The sequence below is a fragment of the Fistularia commersonii genome, chromosome 12 (assembly GCF_037954325.1).
Source record: "Fistularia commersonii isolate RoL2024-O1a breed Wild chromosome 12, RoL_Fcom_v1.0, whole genome shotgun sequence".
In the NCBI taxonomy this organism is placed as follows: Eukaryota; Metazoa; Chordata; class Actinopteri; order Syngnathiformes; family Fistulariidae; genus Fistularia; species Fistularia commersonii.
The window spans coordinates 8,130,952-8,154,436 of NC_141295.1; the positions used below are offsets into that span (position 1 = coordinate 8,130,952).

Sequence of the window (23,485 nt, forward strand, 5' to 3'; positions counted from 1 at the left end):
AGATGTAGTAAAAGAGGACATGAAGTTAGTTAGTGTGAGAAGGGAGGATACAGAGAATAGGGTTAGATGGAGGAGGTTGATTTGCTGTGGTGACCCCTGAAGGGAGCAGCCGAACAGAAAAGATGATTATCATCTCACTACTTATTAATACATCCTAAATAGCAGGTTGTGGTGTGGGGTGTAGAAATGATGACAGAGCCTCAGAGTTGTGGATGAGTTAAACTTTAATCAACGAGCACCAACAAACAACTGCCACGGCAAACTTCTGGCGGTGACTATATACCCGTCTTAAATCACGTCCCCAGCCAGGGGTGAGAGGCCACGCCCCTTAGTGTCCGCCACAGATGAGTGCCTCATGGCCATGGCCCACGGGGACTTGTTCCCCAGGGATTGGTCTGACAAAGACCAAAACAAATGGAGGCCTCACCCTTTGGGTTCACCACCTACTGCAACAGACGTCAGGGTCAGGTGCACTGCATTTCAGGTGCCTGACAAAGGTTGATACCTGGGTGAGCTGAGCCCAGCACTTCAAACATGATTGTAGGTTGTGAAATGTTACCTCTCAGGTGTGGAAAGAATCAGAAGTTGTGTGAGAGCTAGATCGGTAACGGCTAAGAATCAGCCATGTAACCAAGCTTTTCAAAATGGATTGTAGAGTCGGTCATGGTGAAAGGTGTCTGACAGGTAAAGCAAGAGACCTCGTCAGCGGGTTAGACTATTCTGTAATGAATATGGGGGGTCAAAGATAGTAGTTATTTTTGTACAGGTGCCCAACAGCCCCTCAGGGTACTGTCAGATTTTCTGGGTGCAACCAAGGTGTTGAGGGGTTCCGTTTTGGTGACCATTAGGTCTACACTTTTTGTGGATGATGTGGTTCTGTTGGCTGCACTGGACCGGAATCTCCAGCAAGAGCGGTTCACAGCAAATGTGACGTGGTCGGGATCTGAGACCATGATTCTCAGCCAGAAACAGGTGAACTGTGGACTCTGGGACAGGGAGGAGGTCCTGCCCTAGGTGGAGATGTTCAAGTATCTCAGGGTCTTGTTCACAAGTTAGAGAAAGATGGAACAGGAGATCGACAGGCGGTCAGTGCAGACTCTGCACCGGTCTGTCTTGGTGAAGAAAGAGCTGAACCAAAAGGCAAAGCCTTTGAATGACCAGTTGATCTATGTTCCTACCCAACACCTATGGTCATGAGCTGTGTGTTGTGACCTAAAGACCAAGGTTGTGGATCCACATGGCTGAAATGAGTTTTCTCGGCAGGGTGTCTGGGCTTTCCCTTGGAGATAGGGTGAGGAGTTGGGCCATCCGGGAGGGACTCAGAGGAGGGTCAGACAAGGTGGCTCAGGCATCTGGTTAGGTTGTATCCTGGCCTCCTCCTGGTGAGTTCTGGGCATGTCCAACCAGGAGGAGACCCAAGGGAAGACCCAGGACATGCTGGAGGGATTATGTCTCCAGGCTGGTCCGGTGACACCGCAGGATCCCCCCGGAGGACCTGGACCAAGTGGCCTGGGAGAAGGTGGTCTGACCCTCTTTGGCTGCTGCCCCTGAAACCCGATCCCGGATAAGCAGTTGAACATGGATGGATTGAAGTATTTTATTTGTGTCATTTAGGTTCCCTGTCACTTCCTGGCACCCAGTATAGCATATTGTTTTTATTATTCCAAACACATACCCGTGTTGAACCTTAATGTAACAATGAGGTGAGGTGATGGTCTGAGGTTGTGGACAATTGTAGTAAGTGTAGAGTCACTTGGCATGCACAAAGCTTGCTTTTGTGGTAAGTGTTGCTGGTATAGCTGGTGGCTATTGTTAGCCTTCAGCAGGTGGCTGTTATTCTTGCCTCAAATCTTTAGACCAACCTCCAGAGGATGTTGTGCCACAGCAGGTGTCCAAATGGAGGAATGGAGTGTTTTTGTTGACAGATATCTATTACTTATTTAGTGCAACAGGTGTCTTATAGTGCTTTTTACCGGTATGGTTGTGAAATAGTTGCAACAGTTGCTTTTTAATAGACTTTTATACTGTTTATTTCACATTTTTCTTTATAATTTTAATACAAATGTTGTTGTCCATTACCAGCTTTGATCTATACATTAAATATAAAAGCTTTTTGACAATTACCTGTCTTAGCAGGGTTAACATTTATTTACCTGGCTTGGTGAAAGCACTGTACAAAATTAATATTATGTGCGGGCCATTTGTTGTGCAACTCTATTTATAGTGGTGTAGAGGATGTGCCAAGTCACAGATGTGGGTGGAGGCTGCTGACCCCTGTCTACCCTCAGTTAAATGTTTCATGTGGAAAACAGCACTTTGCACTTAACTTTCCCACAGTTAAGACATACTTTGCACAATCTAGGCTACTCAAGATTCAGAGAAACACAGAAAGTCCTGCATACGATAATAGAGAAAGTATTCTCTGCATCTTCTTTCTTAGGTAAACTTAACAGGTCTAAACACTCCATAACAGGAATGTTTGGCTTCATTTGAATTCATATTGTGTCTCTGGAGCAACTTCACTACAAAAAACACAACTTTTCCTTTGGAGGTGCTATTTGACAATAAACTTTGTATTTATATTATTTCTAATCTTCACTGTTCCAGAATCTTAGTTATTCTATAGTACAATTAAGTTCTAATTTAATAGCTGGTAGTACAATTAAAATATTATTTTTTTCAGCTGAGTAATTAACTATTATTGACATTTAAATAATTATACTATAATTACTTCCCAAACTACCTCTTTGACTGTCAGAAAGCAGCAATGTCATTAGAAATATTCTCTCTCTTTGAGGAACTATTAAAAAGAGCAAATAAATATAAATAACTGTTGATGAGGAGTTAGAGATAAAGAAATAAAAACTGCTTTTGAAAAGCAATTCATAAAAAAAGAGTAATAAGCAAGGAGCCAAACACTGGTCATGTATATACATAGCTCTTTATCTGTCTGCATTTTGTGGACAATAGAAGCACTAAGGTTTGCGTGCTAAGGTCACTGGCAGATCTCTGCTCTGTCCTTCCTCCATGTTCCGTTTTGGCATCCTGAGAGTCCCCAAACATCCTCAATCCCAACCACACCTCCTCAAGGTCAAACTGAGATTAAAAGGTACAGTAAATGTATTTATCTATTCATGTACCCCCCTGTCACAATCCCATTTTTGTAGACTTTTCATAATGTAAAGTTTTAATGATCATAAAATAAAATACACTGATTGCATATGATTATTGTTTAAGAAATAGTAATTAACAGCACTCATTCATTCTGAATATAGTCTTGCATATTAGATTATGTGGGGTCCACTACAATTACATTTCTATTGGATTTGCTTTATCCTCTCAAGCAATATATTATGAGATTGTGTGAGTGTGATTGTATGTGATAATTAATTATTTAATTATCTTGTTTCTAAAAAAAATAAAGTTAAAATCATGAGCGCAATGTTTTTGCTACTAAATAGTCAAAGTCTTGGGATATAAATAGAGCTTATCAGCTTAAAAACATTTCCTTGAGAGAAAACTGCGTCTCTCCTTCTTCTCAGTATAATTTCAAGTGTTCTTCATCTTTACTTTCTGTTTTTAGACAGCTGTTTAGTTTTCTGTTCTAGATGTGTTATTCTCCTGCTACTTACTTTTTTTTAATTTTAAAGATATTATTATAAATAGTATAAATATTTTAAATATCATAAATACATATATACTTATTATAAATACTAGCCTCTTTTCCCTAACCATATTCAATCATTCTATCAATGTACCATATGCACGTAACAAATTCACATTAGCCTTCAATAGTCAAGACTGAAATAGGGTAGTTTTTAAGCCTATCCTTGGGTTTCAAAGGTGGCTTTAATCACTTCAGCAACATTGTTGGCGCCATTGTCAAGGTCACTCTTCTACATAGCACAGCTGTATCAAAGAGGTAGAAATACAGAATCCTTGTGTTCTTTTTTAAAGATTAGGAAAAAGAAGAGGCAAATGCTTTGAAGAGGATGTGGACAGTAAAGTTCTCAACTCCTACAAGGAAATATTGTTTTTCCTGTCAACTGGAGGCTAAAGCTATTGCATGAGGCACTCCAAGAATAAAATTATGAAGAAGTTTTACAAGAATCTAAATACAGCGAGTTTCATTGTCAAAACTACTAAAAATGTTGTATTTAAAGTATAATAGTATGATACAATCTTGTCACACAGAGATTTAGCAAAACCAAACATTTGTGTACTTCAGTACAGTATGTTTTTAAAAGTTGTTACAGCTGTTTCAAGAAATGGGAATGTATCAGTGCTGTTTGTTTCAACAGATTGGAATTGTTGAGGCAAGCACTAATTCAGTGAATCAAAACACTCATACATGGCATTGAGAAGATAATAAAAAGAGCATTAAAAGAATGTGGGATGATGGTGCCTGTTGGCAGTTAATTTTTAAAATTATTGGAAAATGCTGGCACCTGTAAACATTGCTGCAGCCTGCTCATAATGAAATGCTATGAATCACAAAAAAACAGTTATTATCGTAAACAAACCACACACACACACACGCACACACACACACACACACACACACACACACACACACACACACACACACACACACACACACACACACACACATACACAAGCAGTTATAAGCTGAAACATGTACACAGGAATGCATTGGAAAGCCAGGTGAAATGGAATTTGGGTTACATATACAGTAACCAGGGTGAGGGCTCAAGTTTTGATTGGAGCAATGAGGTTGAAAATGCATTCTTGATTCAATTTGTGATGTGAGTCTGAACTGATGTTTGCCACAGTCACCTTATCTGAGCAATAATAAACCAAAATGTTGTTATGTGGGGAAAAAATGCTGATGAGTTTTCTTTCATACATGGTATTTTTTGGACAAGCTTTCAGTGTGACTTTCTGTGACTGTCTCTCGCCTATCATGAATGACACCCTATACATTTGTTTGTTTGTTTGTTTGTTTAGAAGTTTATTAGGACAATGCACAATTACATTAAGCACAGAGGCAGATTTCAAATAAATGCCTACTTTAACAGATAATAATAGCAGCCCAAACAAGAGCCTTAACTTTTACATTAAATGACATGTTCAAAAACTAATTTGGAATTCTGATTGTTGATGGGTTATGTATTATTGCTTATAGAATTGCAATTGATGAATGGTTACTATTGATCACATTATATCACAAATAGAGGATTTTAAGCCTTTTAGGGTCTTGTTGATAAGTGTTGGAGAAATGGAGGAGGATATCGATGCAGGATTAGTAGTAATGCAGATTCTGTCTGTCATGGTAAAGAAGAAGCTTGGCAGAAAGGTGAAGCTCTTGATTTTTTGTTCAATTTGTTCCTACCCTCATCTATGGTCATGAAATGTGGGAAGTGACTGAAAGAACAAGATCACAGATATCGGTGGCCAATATGAGTTCTCTCTGCAGGGTGTCTTCCATTTTGGCTGATGAGATTACAATCTGGTTTAACCTGTTTCTTCATCTCTTTTCCATGCTCTCCATTGCTCTGGACTGTTGACCCTAAGTACTTGAAATCCTCCACCTACTTTATTACGACACTCTGCCGCCTCACCGTTCTACTTGGCTCCCTCTCATTCACACACATAAATTCTATCTTGTGACTGACCTTCATCCCTCTCCTTTCTAGAGAATACCCCCACCTCTTTAGATTTTCCTCCACCCGTTCCCTGCTCTCACTTCAGATCATCATGTCCTCTGCAAACATCATGGTCCACGGAGATTCCTGTCTAGCCTCATCTGTCAGCCTGTCCAGCACCACTGCAAATAAGAAGGGGGTCAGAGCTGATCCCTGATGTAGTCCCAACTCCACCTTTAACTTCTCTTTCACACATAACCAATGTCTCGCATCTGGCATACATGTCCTGCACCAGTCTAACATACTTCTCTGCCACTCCAGACTTCCTCATAGAATACCAGAGTTCCTCTCTAGGCACCCTGTCATATGCTTTTTCTAGGTCTACAAAAGCGCAACACAGCTCCCTCTGACCTTCTCTGCACTTCTCTACCAGCATTCTCAAAGCAAATACTGTATCTGTAGTCACTTTCTAGGCATCAAACCATACGACTGCTCACAAGTGATGGCTTTCTGCTCTTAGTCTAATTTCCAGTAGTCTTTTCCATTATTGCATGGCTTATCAACTTTACTGCTATTCTGCACATCTCCCTTCCATCAGACTTCTCCATTGCTTACACATCTTGACACTCTCCCTGATCCTGTTGAATAATTTAACCAGAAACTCAACTGCTGCCGCTCCTAGATGCTTCCATACATCCACAGGGAAATCATAAAGACCAACCCTCGTCAATGCCTTCCCCACTTCACCTTAAGTAATATCTGCTACTTCTTGGTCCACAATTAACACTTCTACCCATTGCTCTCTTTCTCTTTTCTCATCCTTCAGCTCATCAATGTACCCTTTCCTTCTTCCCATCACTTGTCTGGCACCTGCCAATACATAGTTCCCTCTCTATCCTTAAATGCCCAAATCTGATGCACATTCATCCCATCTATATCCCTCTGGTTTGCCAACCTGTATAAATCATTATTACCCTCCAACCCAACATACAAATCATCACGTGCCCTTTGTTTTGCCTTTTCTACTACCTTTTTCCTTTTGCTGCATCTCCCTTGTTCCCTCCCTTGCTCCTGCACTTTCTCATCCCACCATAAAGTCTCTGTATTTACTTTCCTTCCAAACAACACATCAAGTACTCTCTTGTCTGTCTCCCCGATCTGTCCATTTAGCTGGAAGTTCTCCCTGACCACCCAGAGCCTTTCTCGAGGTGTCACTCACTCCAGTATCTCTCTCTCTCACGCACACACACACACACACACACACACACACACACACACACACACACACACACACACACACACACACACACACACACACACACACACACAGTTTTCCCCAATTGCACACACTTATATGTCTAGTGCAGGAGCCTACCTGACAATAAACCATCTAAACCAATTTTCCATTTTGTTTTTACTGGTGTTGAAGTGTTGAAAATGTTTGGGGTTAATATGGGCCACCTAATCTTTGGCCAGTATAGACCATAGGTGGTCAGACTCACACACACACATTCTGGAGCAGCAGTGCTGGAAGGGGGCAAGGCATGAGAGTGTGTTGGTAGGACTCTGTCATGGAATACAGCTCTGGTCTACACCACATGCTGATATATTGCCTATTGCTCACAATCACACACAATGTAGGCTTCACTAATAGAAAACAAAACATACTATTTGTTTAGAGCTCAAAAGTAAAAATTATACTATATAGCATTTTTACCAATATGAAGGAAGAATTAGATGTAACTGACAAAAGATCATGTTGCTGTGAGTGAAACATGACACATTCCTGACTTCTCTATGGTTAATCACACAACCACACACAGTCGTAGTCCCCCCCCCCCCACACACACACACACACGAGTAAAGCAAACATGTACCTCGTACCCCCTGTGCCTTGACACAATCCACTTCCAGTAAATTAGTGGTGGTAAATGAAGCAGCTGACATTTGCGTGCTCTGCCGTCCACAGCTCCACAGTGGACACCTGACATAGTGTGTGTAGCCCCACCATTGGGACAGCCTGCATGGTGACATGCCTGGGGGATAAACACAGACAATCACAGTACCATGAAAACACCGGTACCAACTGGTATCCATTGATTCACATTCTTGTTTGTCTCTGTGGGCTTTCACTGATATCCATTCAACTGCAAATATTATTATGAGGTTTGACACATCGTTATGTGAAAGTGAGTGTAAGTGAGTTTTTGTGCCATTGACAATAACTTGCAATTTGTTATTTACCTAATTCAAAAGGTCACATTGGTCATTTGAAATATGTTGTTCATTTAAGGTAAAGAATCTACCCAGTTTTCCAAAATTGAAAACATTGTCTGGGCCAATCCTTTAAATAAAAATGGTGCTGTGCAAAACTAATGGACAGCTTATCTATGAATAAACTGTTTGTTTCTTTATAAAAAAGGGGGGTTTTCTTGGACAACTCCCACTACTTTACACATACTTTACACATATGGGAATGTTCAATGCTACTGGTGTGGCTGTAAAAGTAGAGCTATTATTACTTTGGAAAAACAGCTGAAATACTACTAAATAAAATTTTATCTTTAAAATCTACTCCGTGCTGTCAAAGTATTTTGTGCTTCTGTACATTCATACTGATGTAATTTATTTCTTCAGAAAATGTTCACAAATAGAAGTCTGATTCGTTGAAACATACCCCATGTAATTTCCTCTATGAACGTATTTTAATCAAACAATGTCAAAAATATGTGTTCAAAAAACACCCTTGCATGCACGCACAGCTTATCAGATATACCACAACTGATGTAAATTTTAGATATTTCATTTGAAGGCACAGGCTGCTCACATGCTGGCTTCTAAAGAAATGTGATAGACAGATTTGGACCAAGACAACACTTTAGCCATTGTTAAACAGCCAGGAGTGCGTTAGCGAAAACATTCATGTAAGAGAGAACTACTGTATTCATTATCACCAGACTGTCACGCCTGTGGTAGATCATCACATGAGCTCTCTTGAGAATGGCCAGCCCAAAGGCATTCAATTTTTTTCAGATGAAGTAAATTCCTTTTTGTTGTTTAAGCTTAAATTCAGAAAAAAATCTGTGCTACTTTCTGAATAGTCTGTAAAAATACAATACAAAAAACAACTGTCATGCACACTTTCTTTGTAGGGGTACCTTGTAACGGTACAGTGGGGAAGGTTTAAAGTGTAGTGTCAATGTTTTCAGATGTCTCACAGTTCAAAAGGTCAGTCCATTCAGTAAAGAGACCCCCATCCCACCCCTAGACCCAAAACTCCTCCCTACAAATCCAAAAAGCTCAGTTCAAAAGTGCACAGGCAAAAGATAGAAAATTGAAGTTTCTCATTGCGACCCTTCTCCAAAAGAAACAACTAAAGTGCTGGCACAACAACAAAGTAGCATTATCTTGGTCATTAGTAACCTTGTCATCATACTTAAATGATATGGAGTGAAGGAAACTTGTGTTTAAACAATTTATAGGTTAGGGTACTATCATTACATGAAATTCCTGTGTATATTCTGAGTCCACAAAATTGAAAATAGAAATGGATCATGTGGATAAAACAATCATGATGATATTACTCACTACTTTTGCATAGTATTCAGAGCAATATTATGGGCATTGTACAATGCCCACTAAGACTCATTTTCAAAGTACGCAGACCCCACAAAATACCCATGAAATACCACAGGATTTTCCCTAGTTTATAGAATAAACTTTAAAAACATTGGGGAATGTGGTATGTTGCATTTAATCCAGTGTGTAATTATGTTTCCAATCTTAAATAGACTTTATATTTGTGATTAAAGGCCTTAGTTTATTAGGACTCAAAGTAAAAAAAAAAATGAGGATAAAAATACATGAAGCAGCAGTAGATATTGCAGTTTCCTCATAAAGGACATACAATAGACAAAGTGGATACATTCCAATGAAACCTATCTGCTTCGCTCTGTCAGATCCCTTCCAGGGGAGTGAGGATTAAGACAGGTCAGGATGTGGGGGTCAGCCAAGGAACCTGAGGTCAAAAGTCAGAAGCAAAGGAGACCTTTGCATTCCAAAAGACTGCTGCCCACCATGCACATTACTGTTTGTGAGAATCTACTCAGACAACAAAGTGTAATTTATCAGCAGTTTACTTTTATATAAAAATTCTTTGGATTTGCCTTTATGTGACAATTTCTAAAGAGGTTTGCTTGAGCAGTATGAGAACAAATTTGTAAATCTGGGGCCACTGTATATGTTGAGGTTGCAATGTTTATATCAGCCCAGTTCTGTAAGTCCAGACTCTCTTGTAGAATTTGTTTAATTTAAGATCAGAGACACTTTATTATGGGACTTAACTTGACTCAAGATGAATAAAATGCTTTTATTTTTTTGTTGTTGTAAAGCACTGACTATTTTTTCTGTCTTTCTTTTAGAGCACCTTTACACTACCAGAGAAAGAAAAATCCGGTGAGTGTCTGTCATGCTTTATTATAATAGTTTGGCTCCAGAAATGATATGGCTGATTTGATAGTTATTTTCTGTTCTTTAATTGGCCAGAGTATCTTCAGTATCAAGTATAGAGCATGAAGAACAAGCGCTGGAGTACGAGATATATAGTTTAATGAGATGCGACATAGGGTCTTGAAGAAGACCTGAATTCATCTTCTAAGATATTAAACCTGACAGTAGAAATGACAGCATGGCATCACAGTTCAAAACCAGCATGTATGCAAACCAGCATGTACGTATCCCTTCCTTTTTATGATAAAGGTGAAATGAATGAGGATTATTGACAGAGTCAGAGGAATTGATTCCCATGTTTTCCTTTATAATGAATCTCCGGTATGTATATATATTGTGGTATCTGCATCTTTTAGAAAATGCAGCCTCAGAGGGGCATAGGCCAGTCTCTCCCTGAACCAGCCTCAGGGCCAGTGTCGCTCTGCATGGGGTCTCAGAAGGTTGCATCAGGAAAGGCATCCGGCGTAAAACTTGTGCCAAAACCAAACATGTGAACTGAACCCAAGAATCTCAGACAGGATAAGTCGAGGCCTGGGTTAAGAACAACCCCCATTGGTGCCGATGACCTACAGGGTACCAGTGAAAATTGGGCTACTGTGAGTCAAAGAAGGAGAGGAGGAGGCGTGTTCCGAAGCACAGAGAGAAGAGGCAAGGCAAAAGTTTGGGACTGAGAGAAGCGATTGTGAATATTGGGATAATGACAATGAAGGTAGAGAGTTGGCTGACACTGACATGATGCAGGTAGGGAGGGTGGATATACTGTATGTCCATGTGACCAGGTGGACAGATAGTAAGGCTTGTGAGGAATGTTCTGGAGGTGAAAATAATGTCAGACAGACTTATGAGTCGGAAATTGGAAACTGAAGGTGTGATGGTCCTTGTTATTAGTGGCTATGCCCCACAGGTGGGATGCGAATTAGAGGAGAACGAGAAGATTTGGAATGAGTTAGATGAAATGATGAGCGAGTTGTAATTGGTGCAAACCTCAATGGACATGTTGGTGCAGGCAATAGAGGGGATGAAGAAGTGATGGACAGGTTTGGTATCCAGGTTAGGAATGCAGAGGGACAAATGGTGGGAGACTATTCAAAAAGGATGGGAATGGCTGTAGTGAATACTTTTTTCAAGAAAAGATAGGAATATAGGGTAACTTATAAGAGCGGCGGTCGGAGCACGCACGTAGACTACATCTCATATAGATGAGTTATTCTGAAAGATTTCAGTGACTGCAAAGTAATGGGTGAAAGTGTAGCCAGACAGCATAGGATGGTGGTTTGTAGGATGATTCTGGTGACAAGGAAGATCAAGAGGACAAAGGCAGAGCAGAGGACAAAGTGGTGTGAGCTGAAAAGGGAGGATTGTTATGTGTTTTTCAGGGTGGAGTTGAGAAACGCTCTGGGTGGTCAGGGAGAGTCTACAGATGACTGGACAACTGCAGCTCATGTGATCAGGGAGAGAGGTAGGAGAGTACTTGGTGTGTCATCTGAAAGGAAAGTACATACAGAGACTTGGTGGTGGAATGAGGAAGTGCAGGAGTATATACAGAGAAAGCTGTTAGCAAAGAAGTAGTGGCACACTGAAGGGACTGGTGAGAACAGACAGGAGTACAGGGAGATACGGTGTAAGGTGAAGATGGGGGTAGCGAAGGCAAAACAAAGGGTGTATGAGGACTTGTATGCTTGGCTGGACAGTAAGGAGGGAAAGAATGATTTATACAGATTGGCAAATCAAAGAGATAGAGGTGGAAAGGATGTACAGCAGGTCCGGGTGATTAAGATTAGAGAGCAAAATCTATTGACAGATGCTAGGAAGATGGAAATAGTACTTTGAAGAGTTGAATGAGGAAAATGAAAGAGAGGGAAGGGTAGAAGAGACTATTGTAGACCATAAAGTAGCAGAGAAGTGAAGTGAGGAAGGCACTGAATAGGATGAAGAGTGGAAAGGCAGTTGGTCCTGATGGGTGAGAGTTAGGGTTAGGCAGCGGTGGAGTTTCTGGCTAGATTATTCAACAGAATCTTAGTGGAAACTAGATTGAGAGCAGAAGTCAGCATTTGTGAACAGCAGTATGGCTGCAAGTCTTTAAAGAGTACTTCAGATGCAATATTTGCTCGGAGAATGCTGGTAGAGAAGTACAGAGAAGGTCAGAAGGAGCTGCATTGCTTTTTTTGTGGACCAAGAAAAAGCAAATGGCTGGGTGCTGAAAGAGGAACTTTGGTATTGTATGAGGAAGTCTGGAATAGCAGAGAAGTATGTAAGACTGGTGCGGGACATGTATGCTAGCTGTATACCAGCTGATAGATGAGGTTAGACAGAAATCTCCCTGGACCATTGTGTTTGCAGACAACATTGTGATCTGTAGTGATAGCAGGGAACAGGTTGAGCAAAATCTTGAGAGGTGGAGGTATGCTCTGGAAAGGAGAAGAATGAGGGTTAGTCACAGCAAGACAGAGCATACGTTTGCTCATGAGAAGAACCCGGGTGGAACGGAGAGGCTACAGGGAGTGGAGATCAAGAAGTTGTAGGATTTCAAGTACTTAGGGTCAACAGTCCAGAGCAAAAGAGAGCATGGAAAAGAGGAAAAGAAATGGGTTCAAGCAGGTTGGAAAAGTGAGATTACAATTAGGTTAGAAAAGTGTCACTTGCTAACCACCTTTCATGGCCAATGTGCAGAGGGTCTTGATATGTTTCCCAATGCTTGTTTATGTGTCTTCACCAGATAGCACTTCTTTTTTTTGCTGGTGTCCCACTTTTTTTACAAGCAGAGTGAAACTTGTGAAATTTCCTATTGGTCACTTCAAATGTTCAAACATCCTTGGTCTCTTTTCTTTCTTTTCATCACTCTGACTTCCTGTAGGCAAGTTATGTAATTGTAATCTCCAGATTTTTGTGGAACCTGGAAATCTCAAGGGGAATGTGTTTGTAATGGGACTTTGTTGAATTTTAGGGCCTTATCACTGCCATCTAGGCTCCTGGGATGGCATATTTGAAACAGTGTTACATCACACTCTGTGCCCAAAGACTCGCGTTGATCTGTTATGAAAGAATTTTCCATTCATGGTTAATTTATATCTCTCTGACAACAGAAGCACTCATAATGGACAAGAGTCTTCAACAGTCCACAGTCAGTAATGGTAAATTTAATAGCCTACAATGAAAGGTTTATCATGGAAAGTAGCCAGTCTCACCACTTTCCCTGGCATAAAGAGGATACAACAGGTTGTCATTTGTAAGTAAGCTCCATGTAGACTTATCCTATACGGAGCTTACTTACAAATGACAACCTGTTGTTGTGAAGAATTTTTATAATGCTCCTGTGATCCTGTTAACTGCCTAAGATTCACAGCTGCCACCCAACTACCCCAGGACATTTCTGAACTGCAATAGCAAGAGATGATATTACTCATATTATCTGATGGCGGTTGGATCAGTTAGCAGCTTTGGATGGCCACAGTTATCATCACTGTACAGGTATTGAAAAATAGATATTGGAGAATAAGATGAAAAAGTAAAGGATTTTGATCCACGCTTCATCAGTATATTAACCTGATACATATTAACCTACCAAAATGCATCTTAACCGTGGTTTTATTATATTATGAAATATATATTAAGTGTTTTGACAGATGGAATAAGTTACTAATTAATTTGACCAACCCGTCATTGATGATAATGTGGAATTACTAAAATGAACTTTCTATTAACAGCTGTCAAGCTTACCAGCTTCAATTTTGATGAAGAAAAAGTAATATTAAAACACTTTAACTTTCATATCAAACATGCAATACTGTAAATCCATGTCAGTCATGAAATCAAGACTCTCAGAAAGACTGTGTAGGGAAAAAGTCAGACTAAACATTAGATGAGCAAGCATTCATGGACATTTCTGCATAAATATTGCAATGTATAGAGAATGTCAAGGAATATGTCCTTGATATTTTTGACTTTGATACATGGATATGCATTTCATTATTTTTGCTGAACAGGCCAATAATGTTAATGTTTGTTGTTTTCAGATAATGTCACCAGTAGTCCAGAATTTGTGCTGGTTCTGTCTGCTTATCTTCCGCCCATTTTTCAGAGTGTCTTTGTCTATCGCCTTCAGGTTCCTCCCCATCAGTCACTGAGTGGTCAGGGACAAATAAGAATGACCTCTTAAAGGGAAACAGCTTTTTGAATAGGGTATATTTCCTGACCAAAGCATAAACTACATTCTACTTCTTCTATATAAGCTATATAAACTGCCTAAACTCTGTGGCAGTGAAAAGATGAAATGCAATGAACCCCGAAGTCAATTTAAATCAATGCCATTTAGACCTCAACTGGAGTAAAAAAGATCATTTGAGAAATGGCCTCCGAACAGTTACCAATGACTTTTGCAAGACTGCGAAAATGTAGGCATGACAGCTTGAAACAGTGCTTTCACACACATGCCTTTCTGCTATATAATGAGCATTGTACTTTTTTTTGCATCTAGATGCATTGAGTATGAATCATCATCTTACAAACTGCTTCTCAAATAATAACGCAAAAAGACGCATTCAAGAGCTCAGATATTTCATTTTTTGACATGACATTACAGTCATTTGGCAGACGCTTTTATCCAAAGTGACTCACAAGAAGTTCAATTCAGTCACCGAAGATTCGAAGTACCAGTAGCCGGAACTCAGAAGTGACCACTCAACTAAATAACCATCTCAGAACCATATACATACATACATACATTCATTTCATTTTTTTTTTTTTTTTTATTGGCGGGGGTTGGGGGCTAAGTGCAATTAGTAGGGTAGTGCGTGGTGAAGAGGTATGTTTTCAGCTCATGGCGAAAGCTGGGCAGCGACCCAGCTTTTCTGACGTTTTTCAGTTAGTTCCACCACTGAGGAGCCAAGACCAAGAAAGGCCGAGACCGATTCGATTGGCAGCCGGGGGCTCTGAGTGATGGGTCGGACGGTCACCCAGAGGTGGCAGATTGGAGGGGACGGGTAGGGATATGTGGCTTGACCATAACCTGGAGATAAGAAGGCACTGTCCCATTCACCGCCCGGTAGGCGAGAACCAGGGTCTTGAACTTGATGCGAGCGGCTACCGGGAGCCAGTGTAAGGACATAAGAAGGGGAGTTGTGTGGGAGATTTTGGGACGGTTGAACACCAGGCGGGCTGCTGCTTTCTGAATAAGCTCCAGAGGCCTGATGGTCACCGCTGGGGCACCAGCAAGGAGGTAGTTGCAGTAGTCCAAATGATATATTTTGTTATAAACAGATGGTAATTCTCATATTACATAAATGATTTGTAAAGTTAGATTTTCAATCTATGGATGATCTTTTGCCTTGATTGTAAGTGAGGTTGGAATCAGCACGCTGTATCTTCCTGGTCTAAATATCTACCAGTGAGAATATAAAAACAGGACACAAAGGTGGGCAACAGCAGTGTTAAAGCTTGACCATTTACCTACACTGACAGACTTATACTTGACAGCATTTAAATCAATGATACGTAAGGAAGAGGAGGACTGTGGAAAAGGGTGTGTTTAGGCACCCACAGGATAATCCTGCATGGGAGGGACTTCAGTCATCAGTTGCCTGGGGCTTCCTATGAATAACTTTTGCCATGATTTTGGTCTGACTCTCCCTTTCTTTTACTGCATCGGTATTTCTCATATCCTTCTACAGACTACTATACTTGGCCTACTTGACACAAACACCCCCCCCTCGCACACACACACACACACACACACACACACACTGTGCTGTTTCTTTTTGATCTTTTTGTTCATTCATAACCCCCCTAAAATACAATACTCCATGCAATGGTAACACAACTAAATCTTTATCACGCTTACTTTATGCTCAGACACAGTCTTTGTTCCATTGACTTTAGTACTCAACATTGTGGATGATCCATTCTAGTTTTATTGATCATTGATTGTGTTTATTGATATGTCTGACAAAACACAGGGTTTTCAAGCTCAAGAGGTCTCTGTATATTTAGGGAACTGAGGTCAACATTCACTTACTTTACCAAGCTGGATTGATGCAAAGACTACCAGACTTGCTAAGCCTTTTTACAGTTTAAGCTGAGTTATTTTTGCTACAACACCTCCCAACTTGAATTGTGTTAACTGAGATTTCATACTACTCGATTATTCTTCCTCCAAAACTGACACACTCTTGAGGATAATCAGACAGTCCTGATGTACTCGGCTATATCACTTTACATGAGTTCATTGAACTGAATGTTGGGGGGTATAATGTTGTTGTATTGTTGATATTGAGAGCTGATATTCACTGTATGGAATAATAGATGTCTAATATCTTTCTGTTAACATAACTTTTGGTTTGCACTTTCTAAAAGCCGCCATTCACAGCGACAAACACAAGCTGGGTGTCACTGTGAACGAATGTTGAGTTGTTTGGATATAGGACAGACATTAAAGTTGTGGGAATTTATGTGGCAAAGCAAATTCATGAGTAAATAGTTCAAAGGAACTCTACCACAATTGCAGTCATACTTTGGCACAACCACACATGTACGCTTCAACATCGAGATATATTTGGCTGTGGTTATGAAGAATTGAGTAAAGCTCATTGTTTTTTTTTTTCCGATAGCCACTCAAATACTGTTTATATATAGTGTTTGAAGTCAACCTCGAAACACCTAACATCTTTGTTTTTTCTTTGTGTGTTTTTTAATCACAATCTAGATTTCTGGGTCAAGTATATTGTTAGCAGGCAACGTCCCCAATCAATCCTGTCCTGTGTTGTTGGTACACACTGCTGTCATGCCTTTCATCCAGCTTGATATGTTACCAAACTTAGAAAGAAATGCCATTGTTCTGCCTGCCTGCGTGCCCCCTGTCTGCCTATTCAGGACGTTTTCCCTCATATCTGAGTCACATCCTTTGTATTTCGCTCTTACCATGTATACATGTGACATAGAGGCAAAACCCACTGGCTAGTTTGTTTTCTTTTATACTGAACCATATGGTTTGTGTTTGCATAGCATTGGCAACACTTTTATAAATATATGAAAATTTACGACCCTGCTGACCAAGTCATTTTACAATGTGGAACAAAAATGTGGAATCCAACCTTATCAGTCTGAGCAAACCTCCAAGGACCATAAAGTCCATAAAGTGTGAAGAGCATAATGCTATCAACAAGGTTGCAATAAACCAGCGCTGGGTACATTACTTTCATTTTCTGGAGAAATCAACAGGGTGGCAATGTTTTTCTTAAGAATGAGGTTGGTGTGGAATATAATGAAGGACAAGCTGAACTGCTTATGTCACTTGCAGCTACACACACACCCAAGTATTGCTCAAGTTCAAGAGTTCACCTTCCAGCATTTCAGTAGAATTTCATTTAAAAAAGAACACATATGTACAGTCTTTTGATGAGATGAGATAATGAAAATGTTGGGAAAGTTTCTTTACTCCTTGAGCAAACTCAAAGCTGCAACAAGCCACATCTCGTTGCCTGCACGTGCCACATGGTATGTCACCTGACAACTCAAAAAGAAGTACAAACAAAAAACAGTGTGGTTGTGTTGAGGGAAGCAGATTAATGTTTAAATGACAGTATATTCATAATAATTCCACAATATTGCGGGTGGTGTAGTGGTTCGCGCTCCAGCCTCACAGCACAAAGGACCCTGGTTCAAATTCGACAAGAGGATCTTTCTGGGTGGAGTTTGCATGTTCTTGCCGAGTCTGTGTGGGTTTCCTGCCACAGCCCAAAAACATGCAGCACCTTATTTGGAAAAATATTGGGAAAATTGCCCTGAATGAGTGAGTGAGTGGCTGTTGGTAAAGCTGCCCTGCGATTCACTGGTGACTGGTGTAGGATGCAGGATAAGTGGCAGACAGTGGTGTATGGATGGAATTTTGTTCATCCTTTTTTTCAACCATTTGAAGGAAATTGATTCTCTTTTTGGTTTAATTTTATTTTAATCCTGCCTCTGTCATCTTTTTGTCATCTGACCTTTTTTCATCTCCTTTCCCTTTCGGCTACTACATTCAGGGGTCGCCACATCATATCAACCTCCTCCATCTAATGCTATTCTCTGTATCCTCTTCTTTCCATAATATTTGGAAATTTTAACCCCCATATTATATATTCCAGTAAACATTTATTGCAATTCCCATTTGTCAGGAAGATTGGAAATTCTGATGTTTTCTTTTATACTTCATTCAATGTTTCCAAAAAAAAAAAACATAGTTCCACCAATGTGTTGTCACAGGACTATTTTCTGTTGCTAAATTTTCTAATAATATCGATTATCACCAGTTTGGAATTACTGAAAAGTTTCTTCATAACAAAGCAAAACATTTCAAGTGCGGGTTTAATCTTCTTTCCTCTTTCTTTCTCATTTAGGGGAAAACCCCTTAAATATTAAACAATCAAATGTTTGTCAACCATTTTCTATAACTGTTCCTACTTAAAAATGATCTTGGACTCCTTCCTCTGTTTTTTCGCCATTTAGTTTTAGGTCTGCCATCTTAGCTGATAGTGCACTAAAACTCTTGGGAGTCAGCAAAGATGTGGGGAGATTTATTGTCTCTTTGTTTAAACGGGATACAATGTGTAAAATATTGGATGAAAAGGGAATGCTACAGTGAAGAGAGGCAAAACAAGGATATTGTATGTATTTGACAGTGAACACAAATATGAGTTGTGCTTCTTAATTTCTGAGATTCATGGAGAAGAATAAAGCTTGTGTCATGAAGCACTTAGCCAAACACACACACACACACACACACACACACCCTTATGACAATAGAATATGAGAGCATTGCAGCACTGTCCCAGCAGTTACTGCACTGATGCTTGCTGCAGCAGATGGGGTGTGTACAGTCAATAATGGAGGAGTATAGAGGAAGAAAAAGAGGAATACAGGGATTGAAAGCAAAAGAGGGGAAGAAATAGACAAAAAAAAAAGTATATGATTTAATTTTGGGGGATTTTTTTTCTTGAAAGAAGGATCAGGTTTGAAGCACCAGGATGATAAATGAATTATAGTGCACAGACAGGTCTGTTTTTATCATATCAGGAACAGAAACAGGTGAAGAAACAAGGTGATGGGGAAAGGAGTCATTTGGTTTTAATTAGGTTCATGGATGTGCATTGTCATGTCTCACTCAATGAGGCTGCTGCTGCTGCAGAGATCCTTCAGTGACCATATCAGGTCTTCTACCTCGAAAGCCTTCGATATTCTCAACGGAACTGCTCAAGGAAATCAGCTGGCAGGTAAGGGGATAGGTTCTGACTCAAAAATGCTTTATGAAAAGAACTTTGCATGTTTGGGAGTGATTTGCTGTGGTTTTGAATATGATTATACATATATATATATATATGTGTGTGTGTGTTTACATATGTGTCAGTGGGCTTTGACATAAAACTGTAAGTTCAACTATCATGCTCATATCGCAGACTTGGAGAGTATTTACCAAAATTTACAGCTTGAAAAAAAACTGCTTTGTCATTGTGGCAGATAAAGTGAAATATGCTGTTCATTTACAACAGCAGTCATTTTGAAATATTTCCTGGACTATATGAAACTGCTGAATTGTGTGTTGATATGTACATGTGACCCCGCAGCACATTAACGTTTACATTTTGCATATTGTTGCCTAAGACCTTCTTAAACATGTTAGCATCTGAATCCTGACTACCACTGAGGTTAGGTTAGGTTAGGTACTGTGATCTCTGTCTGAATCATATAAAAAAAGTCTTCCTACCTTTAAACCCAGAGGTTTTTCATACTGGTTTCATGAAGGGGAAATACATATTGACCAGTGAATTTTAGGGCCCCATCCCAATGGCTTAATTAGTTAATTATTATCCATTTCTTGAGCTATAAATAAACCTCACTGTCCACATATGAGTTACTGAATATTATATACAATATATGTGCGTATACACATATATACACACACACACACACATATATACTGTACCTCCAGCTCTGCTCCCTGTCTTTGGGAATGCTCATAAAGACAGTCTCATCAATGCCACCTTTTCCAAAACAATACCACATCATTGGTTTCACAACTGTCTTGGATACATTTTCTTTTATTCTTGCTGATATTATTCTATCGAAAAGTACCCCTGATGCAACCCATTGTGGAGTGCATCTGTCACCCAATTCTGCCCTGCAAGAACCTGTTGCTTCCCCTCTTTTCCACACTCTCCATTACTCTGGACTGTTGATCTTAAGTGCTTAAAATCCTCCACCTTCTTTATGGTCACTCCCTGTAGCCTCATATTTCTGACAAAAACTGTTCCTCTCATTTACACGCATACATTCTGTCTTGCTGTGACTAACCTTCATTCCTCTCCTTTCCAGAGCATACCTCTTCCTCTCTAGACTTTCCTCCACCCGTTCCCTGCTCACTACAGATCACAATGTTATTTAAAAAACATCATGGTCCATTGAGGTCCTCATCTAACCTAATCTGTCAGCCTGTCCATCACCACAGCAAACAAGAAGGGGCTCAGAGCGGATCCCTGATGTAGTCCCACCTCCATCTTGAATTTCTTTTTCTCATTTACATCACACCTCACCACTGTTTCATATCTCGCATGCATGTCCTGCACCAACCCAACATACTTTTGTGCTACTCCAGACTACCTCATACAATGCCACAGTTTTTCTAGGTCTGCAAACAATGCACAATGCAACGCCCTCTTACCTTCTCTGTACTTCTTCATGAGCATTCCCAAAGCAAATACTGCGTCTTTAGTCCTCTTTGTCGGCATGAAACCATAATGTTGCTCGCAAATGCTCATTTCTGCCTTCAGTCGCGTTTCCACTAGTCTTTTTCATGACTTCATTATATGGCTCATCAACTGTATCCCTTTATAGTTACCACAATTCTGCACATCTCCCTTATTATCAATAATGCCGACCATCACACTTTAGGCATCTTCTCACTTTCCAAGATCCCGTTGAATAATCTAACCAAAAACTCTACAGCTGCCTCTCCTAAACATTTCCATACCTCCACAGGTATATCATTTGGACCAACTGCCTCTCCACACTTCATCCTCATCAGTGCCTTCCTCATTTCATTTTTACTAATCTCTGCTACTTTGAGGTCTACAATATCCTTCTGGCACAGGAAGTCGAGCAATCGTCTTTGGAACCTCTTGATTCCTGGCTCCCCTAGTGCTCCCCTGGCTCTGGTGGATGACAGCCTTCTGCTGGTGGTCCATGATGGTTTAATTGCAGAGAACAAATTTCCGCACGGGGAAAAAGTATTATTTCCTCATTCATGAGCTCTTCAAAGTACTCTTTCCATCTTCCCATCATTTGTTTAGCATCTATCAGTACATTTCTCTCTATCCCTCTCTCACCTTTGAGGATAGTCTGCATTATTTCATCCAACTCAGTCCTGAACTTCTCCTTCTCCTCTAACTGATATTCCAACTGTGGTGCATAGCCATTAACAACATCTTGAGCATCACATCTTCAATTTCCAGTTTCAGACTCATAAGTCTATCTGACCAGTCTTTTCACCTCCAGAACATTCCTCACAAACTCCCTCTTCAAGATAACTCCTAATCCATTTCTCTTCCTGTCAGTATCATGGGTGGTACATCTTAAAACCTGCTACCAAGGTTCTAGCCTTACTACCTTTCCGCCAGGTCTCCTGGACACACAGTATATCCAATTTCCTTCTCTGCATCATGTTAACCAACTTTCTAACTTTTCCTGTCGTGCTCCTAACATTCAAAGTTCCTACTTTCAGTCCCAGCCTCTTGCCTTTCCTCTTCTCTCTCTGTTTCTAAACACACCTTCCTCCACTTCTTCTTTGACCCACAGTAACCCAATGTCCACTGGTGCCCTGTAGGTTAGGGGCACCAATGGCAGTTGTTGTTAACCCAGGCCTCAACCAATGCGGTATGAGACTGATAGGTTCAACTTACATATTTGGTTTTGGCGCAAGTTTTATGCTGTATCATCTTCCTGGCGAAACCCTCTGCCGATAAATGGCTCAAAGAAACACTGGCATGTGCGCCCCTAAGACTGCATTAAAGAAAGGAAACCGTCATAGCAGCTAATAATTAACAACTCTGATAATTCGCACAGACATGGCTTTGTCTGGCTAAAACTTGGCTGCAGTGTAAACTTCAACACAAGAAAGACAAGTCTATAGAAAGTTTAGTAGGCATTGCATCTTGAACAATAATAAGGTACTGACGATAAGATGCTGACAATACTGACAACACTATCTGACATCATTTGCCGTCTAATTTTTCTAATCTGTTGTCTATTCTTATCCTTGTTGTTTTTCACTCGGCTGTCTATTTAATGGTATTTTTGAATGTCTTTCGCTGTCTTTCAATTGTCTCTCTATTTATATTTATACCCATATTTATTGATACTGTAATTGTTGCACTGCTGTGACAAAATAATTTCTCCTATGGGGGATCTTATCTTATCTTATCTTATCTTATCTTATCTTATCTTATCTTATCTTATCTTATCTTATCTTATCTTATCTTATCTTATCTTATCTTATCTTATCTCAAATGACATCTCTTCTGCAGAGGATGAGCAGTTCCTTTTATATCCTGTAAATTTCAGGGCAATATGGGGAAGCACGGCAGTGACTACTAACTTATTTATTGTAGCTCCACTCAGCGCATGAATAATTTCCCCTCCATTATGCTCTTGTGTTAAAATGTCTGGCATCAACTGCTTGTGTAACATTGTCCCAAAGTGTCTGCTTATACAAATTCATACTTTGTCATCTACAAAATATTATCGTTTTACCATAAGTAGGATTCAAGAGTTATTTTTACCTGTTCTGGACACTGTTCCTTTCTTGTTAGATGAAACAACGCTTTATTTTGAAACAAATAATCTTTACTCTGTCTTTCTCTCTCTGTTTCATTTAATTTCTTTTTAATTCTCACAACGAAAAAAAAAAATAGTTGCATTTTTATACTGAAATTCAATTTGATAGCCTTTGGATTCCTTTTTTAAAAGAATCTGCATTCATTCCACACTAACCCTTCACAATACTCAGTTGTATAACCATTGCACTAAATTCTTGAGGCTCTCAGCTGTTTATAACACTAACTAAGTTTTGGACCCAGGACTCCAAATTGCACCAGCCACATATAAGTACCGTACTCATTAAAATGGTAGTAGATTTAGCGTATAATTTTCGAGGGTGATGCTGATTTAAATGTAATAGCTATCTCATATTGCACTACACAATTTATAAAAAAAAAACACTATTACAACATTAATAAAAAAAACTGCTATTTGTTTGCACCAAATGCCAAATAGATTTTGACAAATTCTCTATGTATTATTTTTGCCTCGACTGAGGTTTGAATGGCATTGATTGCATTGTGAACTAA

General features: G+C 39.8%; 1 protein-coding gene across 1 annotated transcript in view; it reads left to right on the forward strand.

Annotated features, from left to right (window-relative positions):
* Nucleotides 1-23,485, forward strand: part of dlc1 (DLC1 Rho GTPase activating protein) — a 78,058-nt gene that overhangs the window by 14,653 nt on the left and 39,920 nt on the right. Inside the window, exon 4 of the mRNA XM_086156807.1 lies at nucleotides 10,028-10,061. Within this exon, the coding sequence (XP_086012933.1) occupies nucleotides 10,028-10,061 (34 nt within the window). The remainder of the gene's footprint in view (nucleotides 1-10,027; nucleotides 10,062-23,485) is intronic.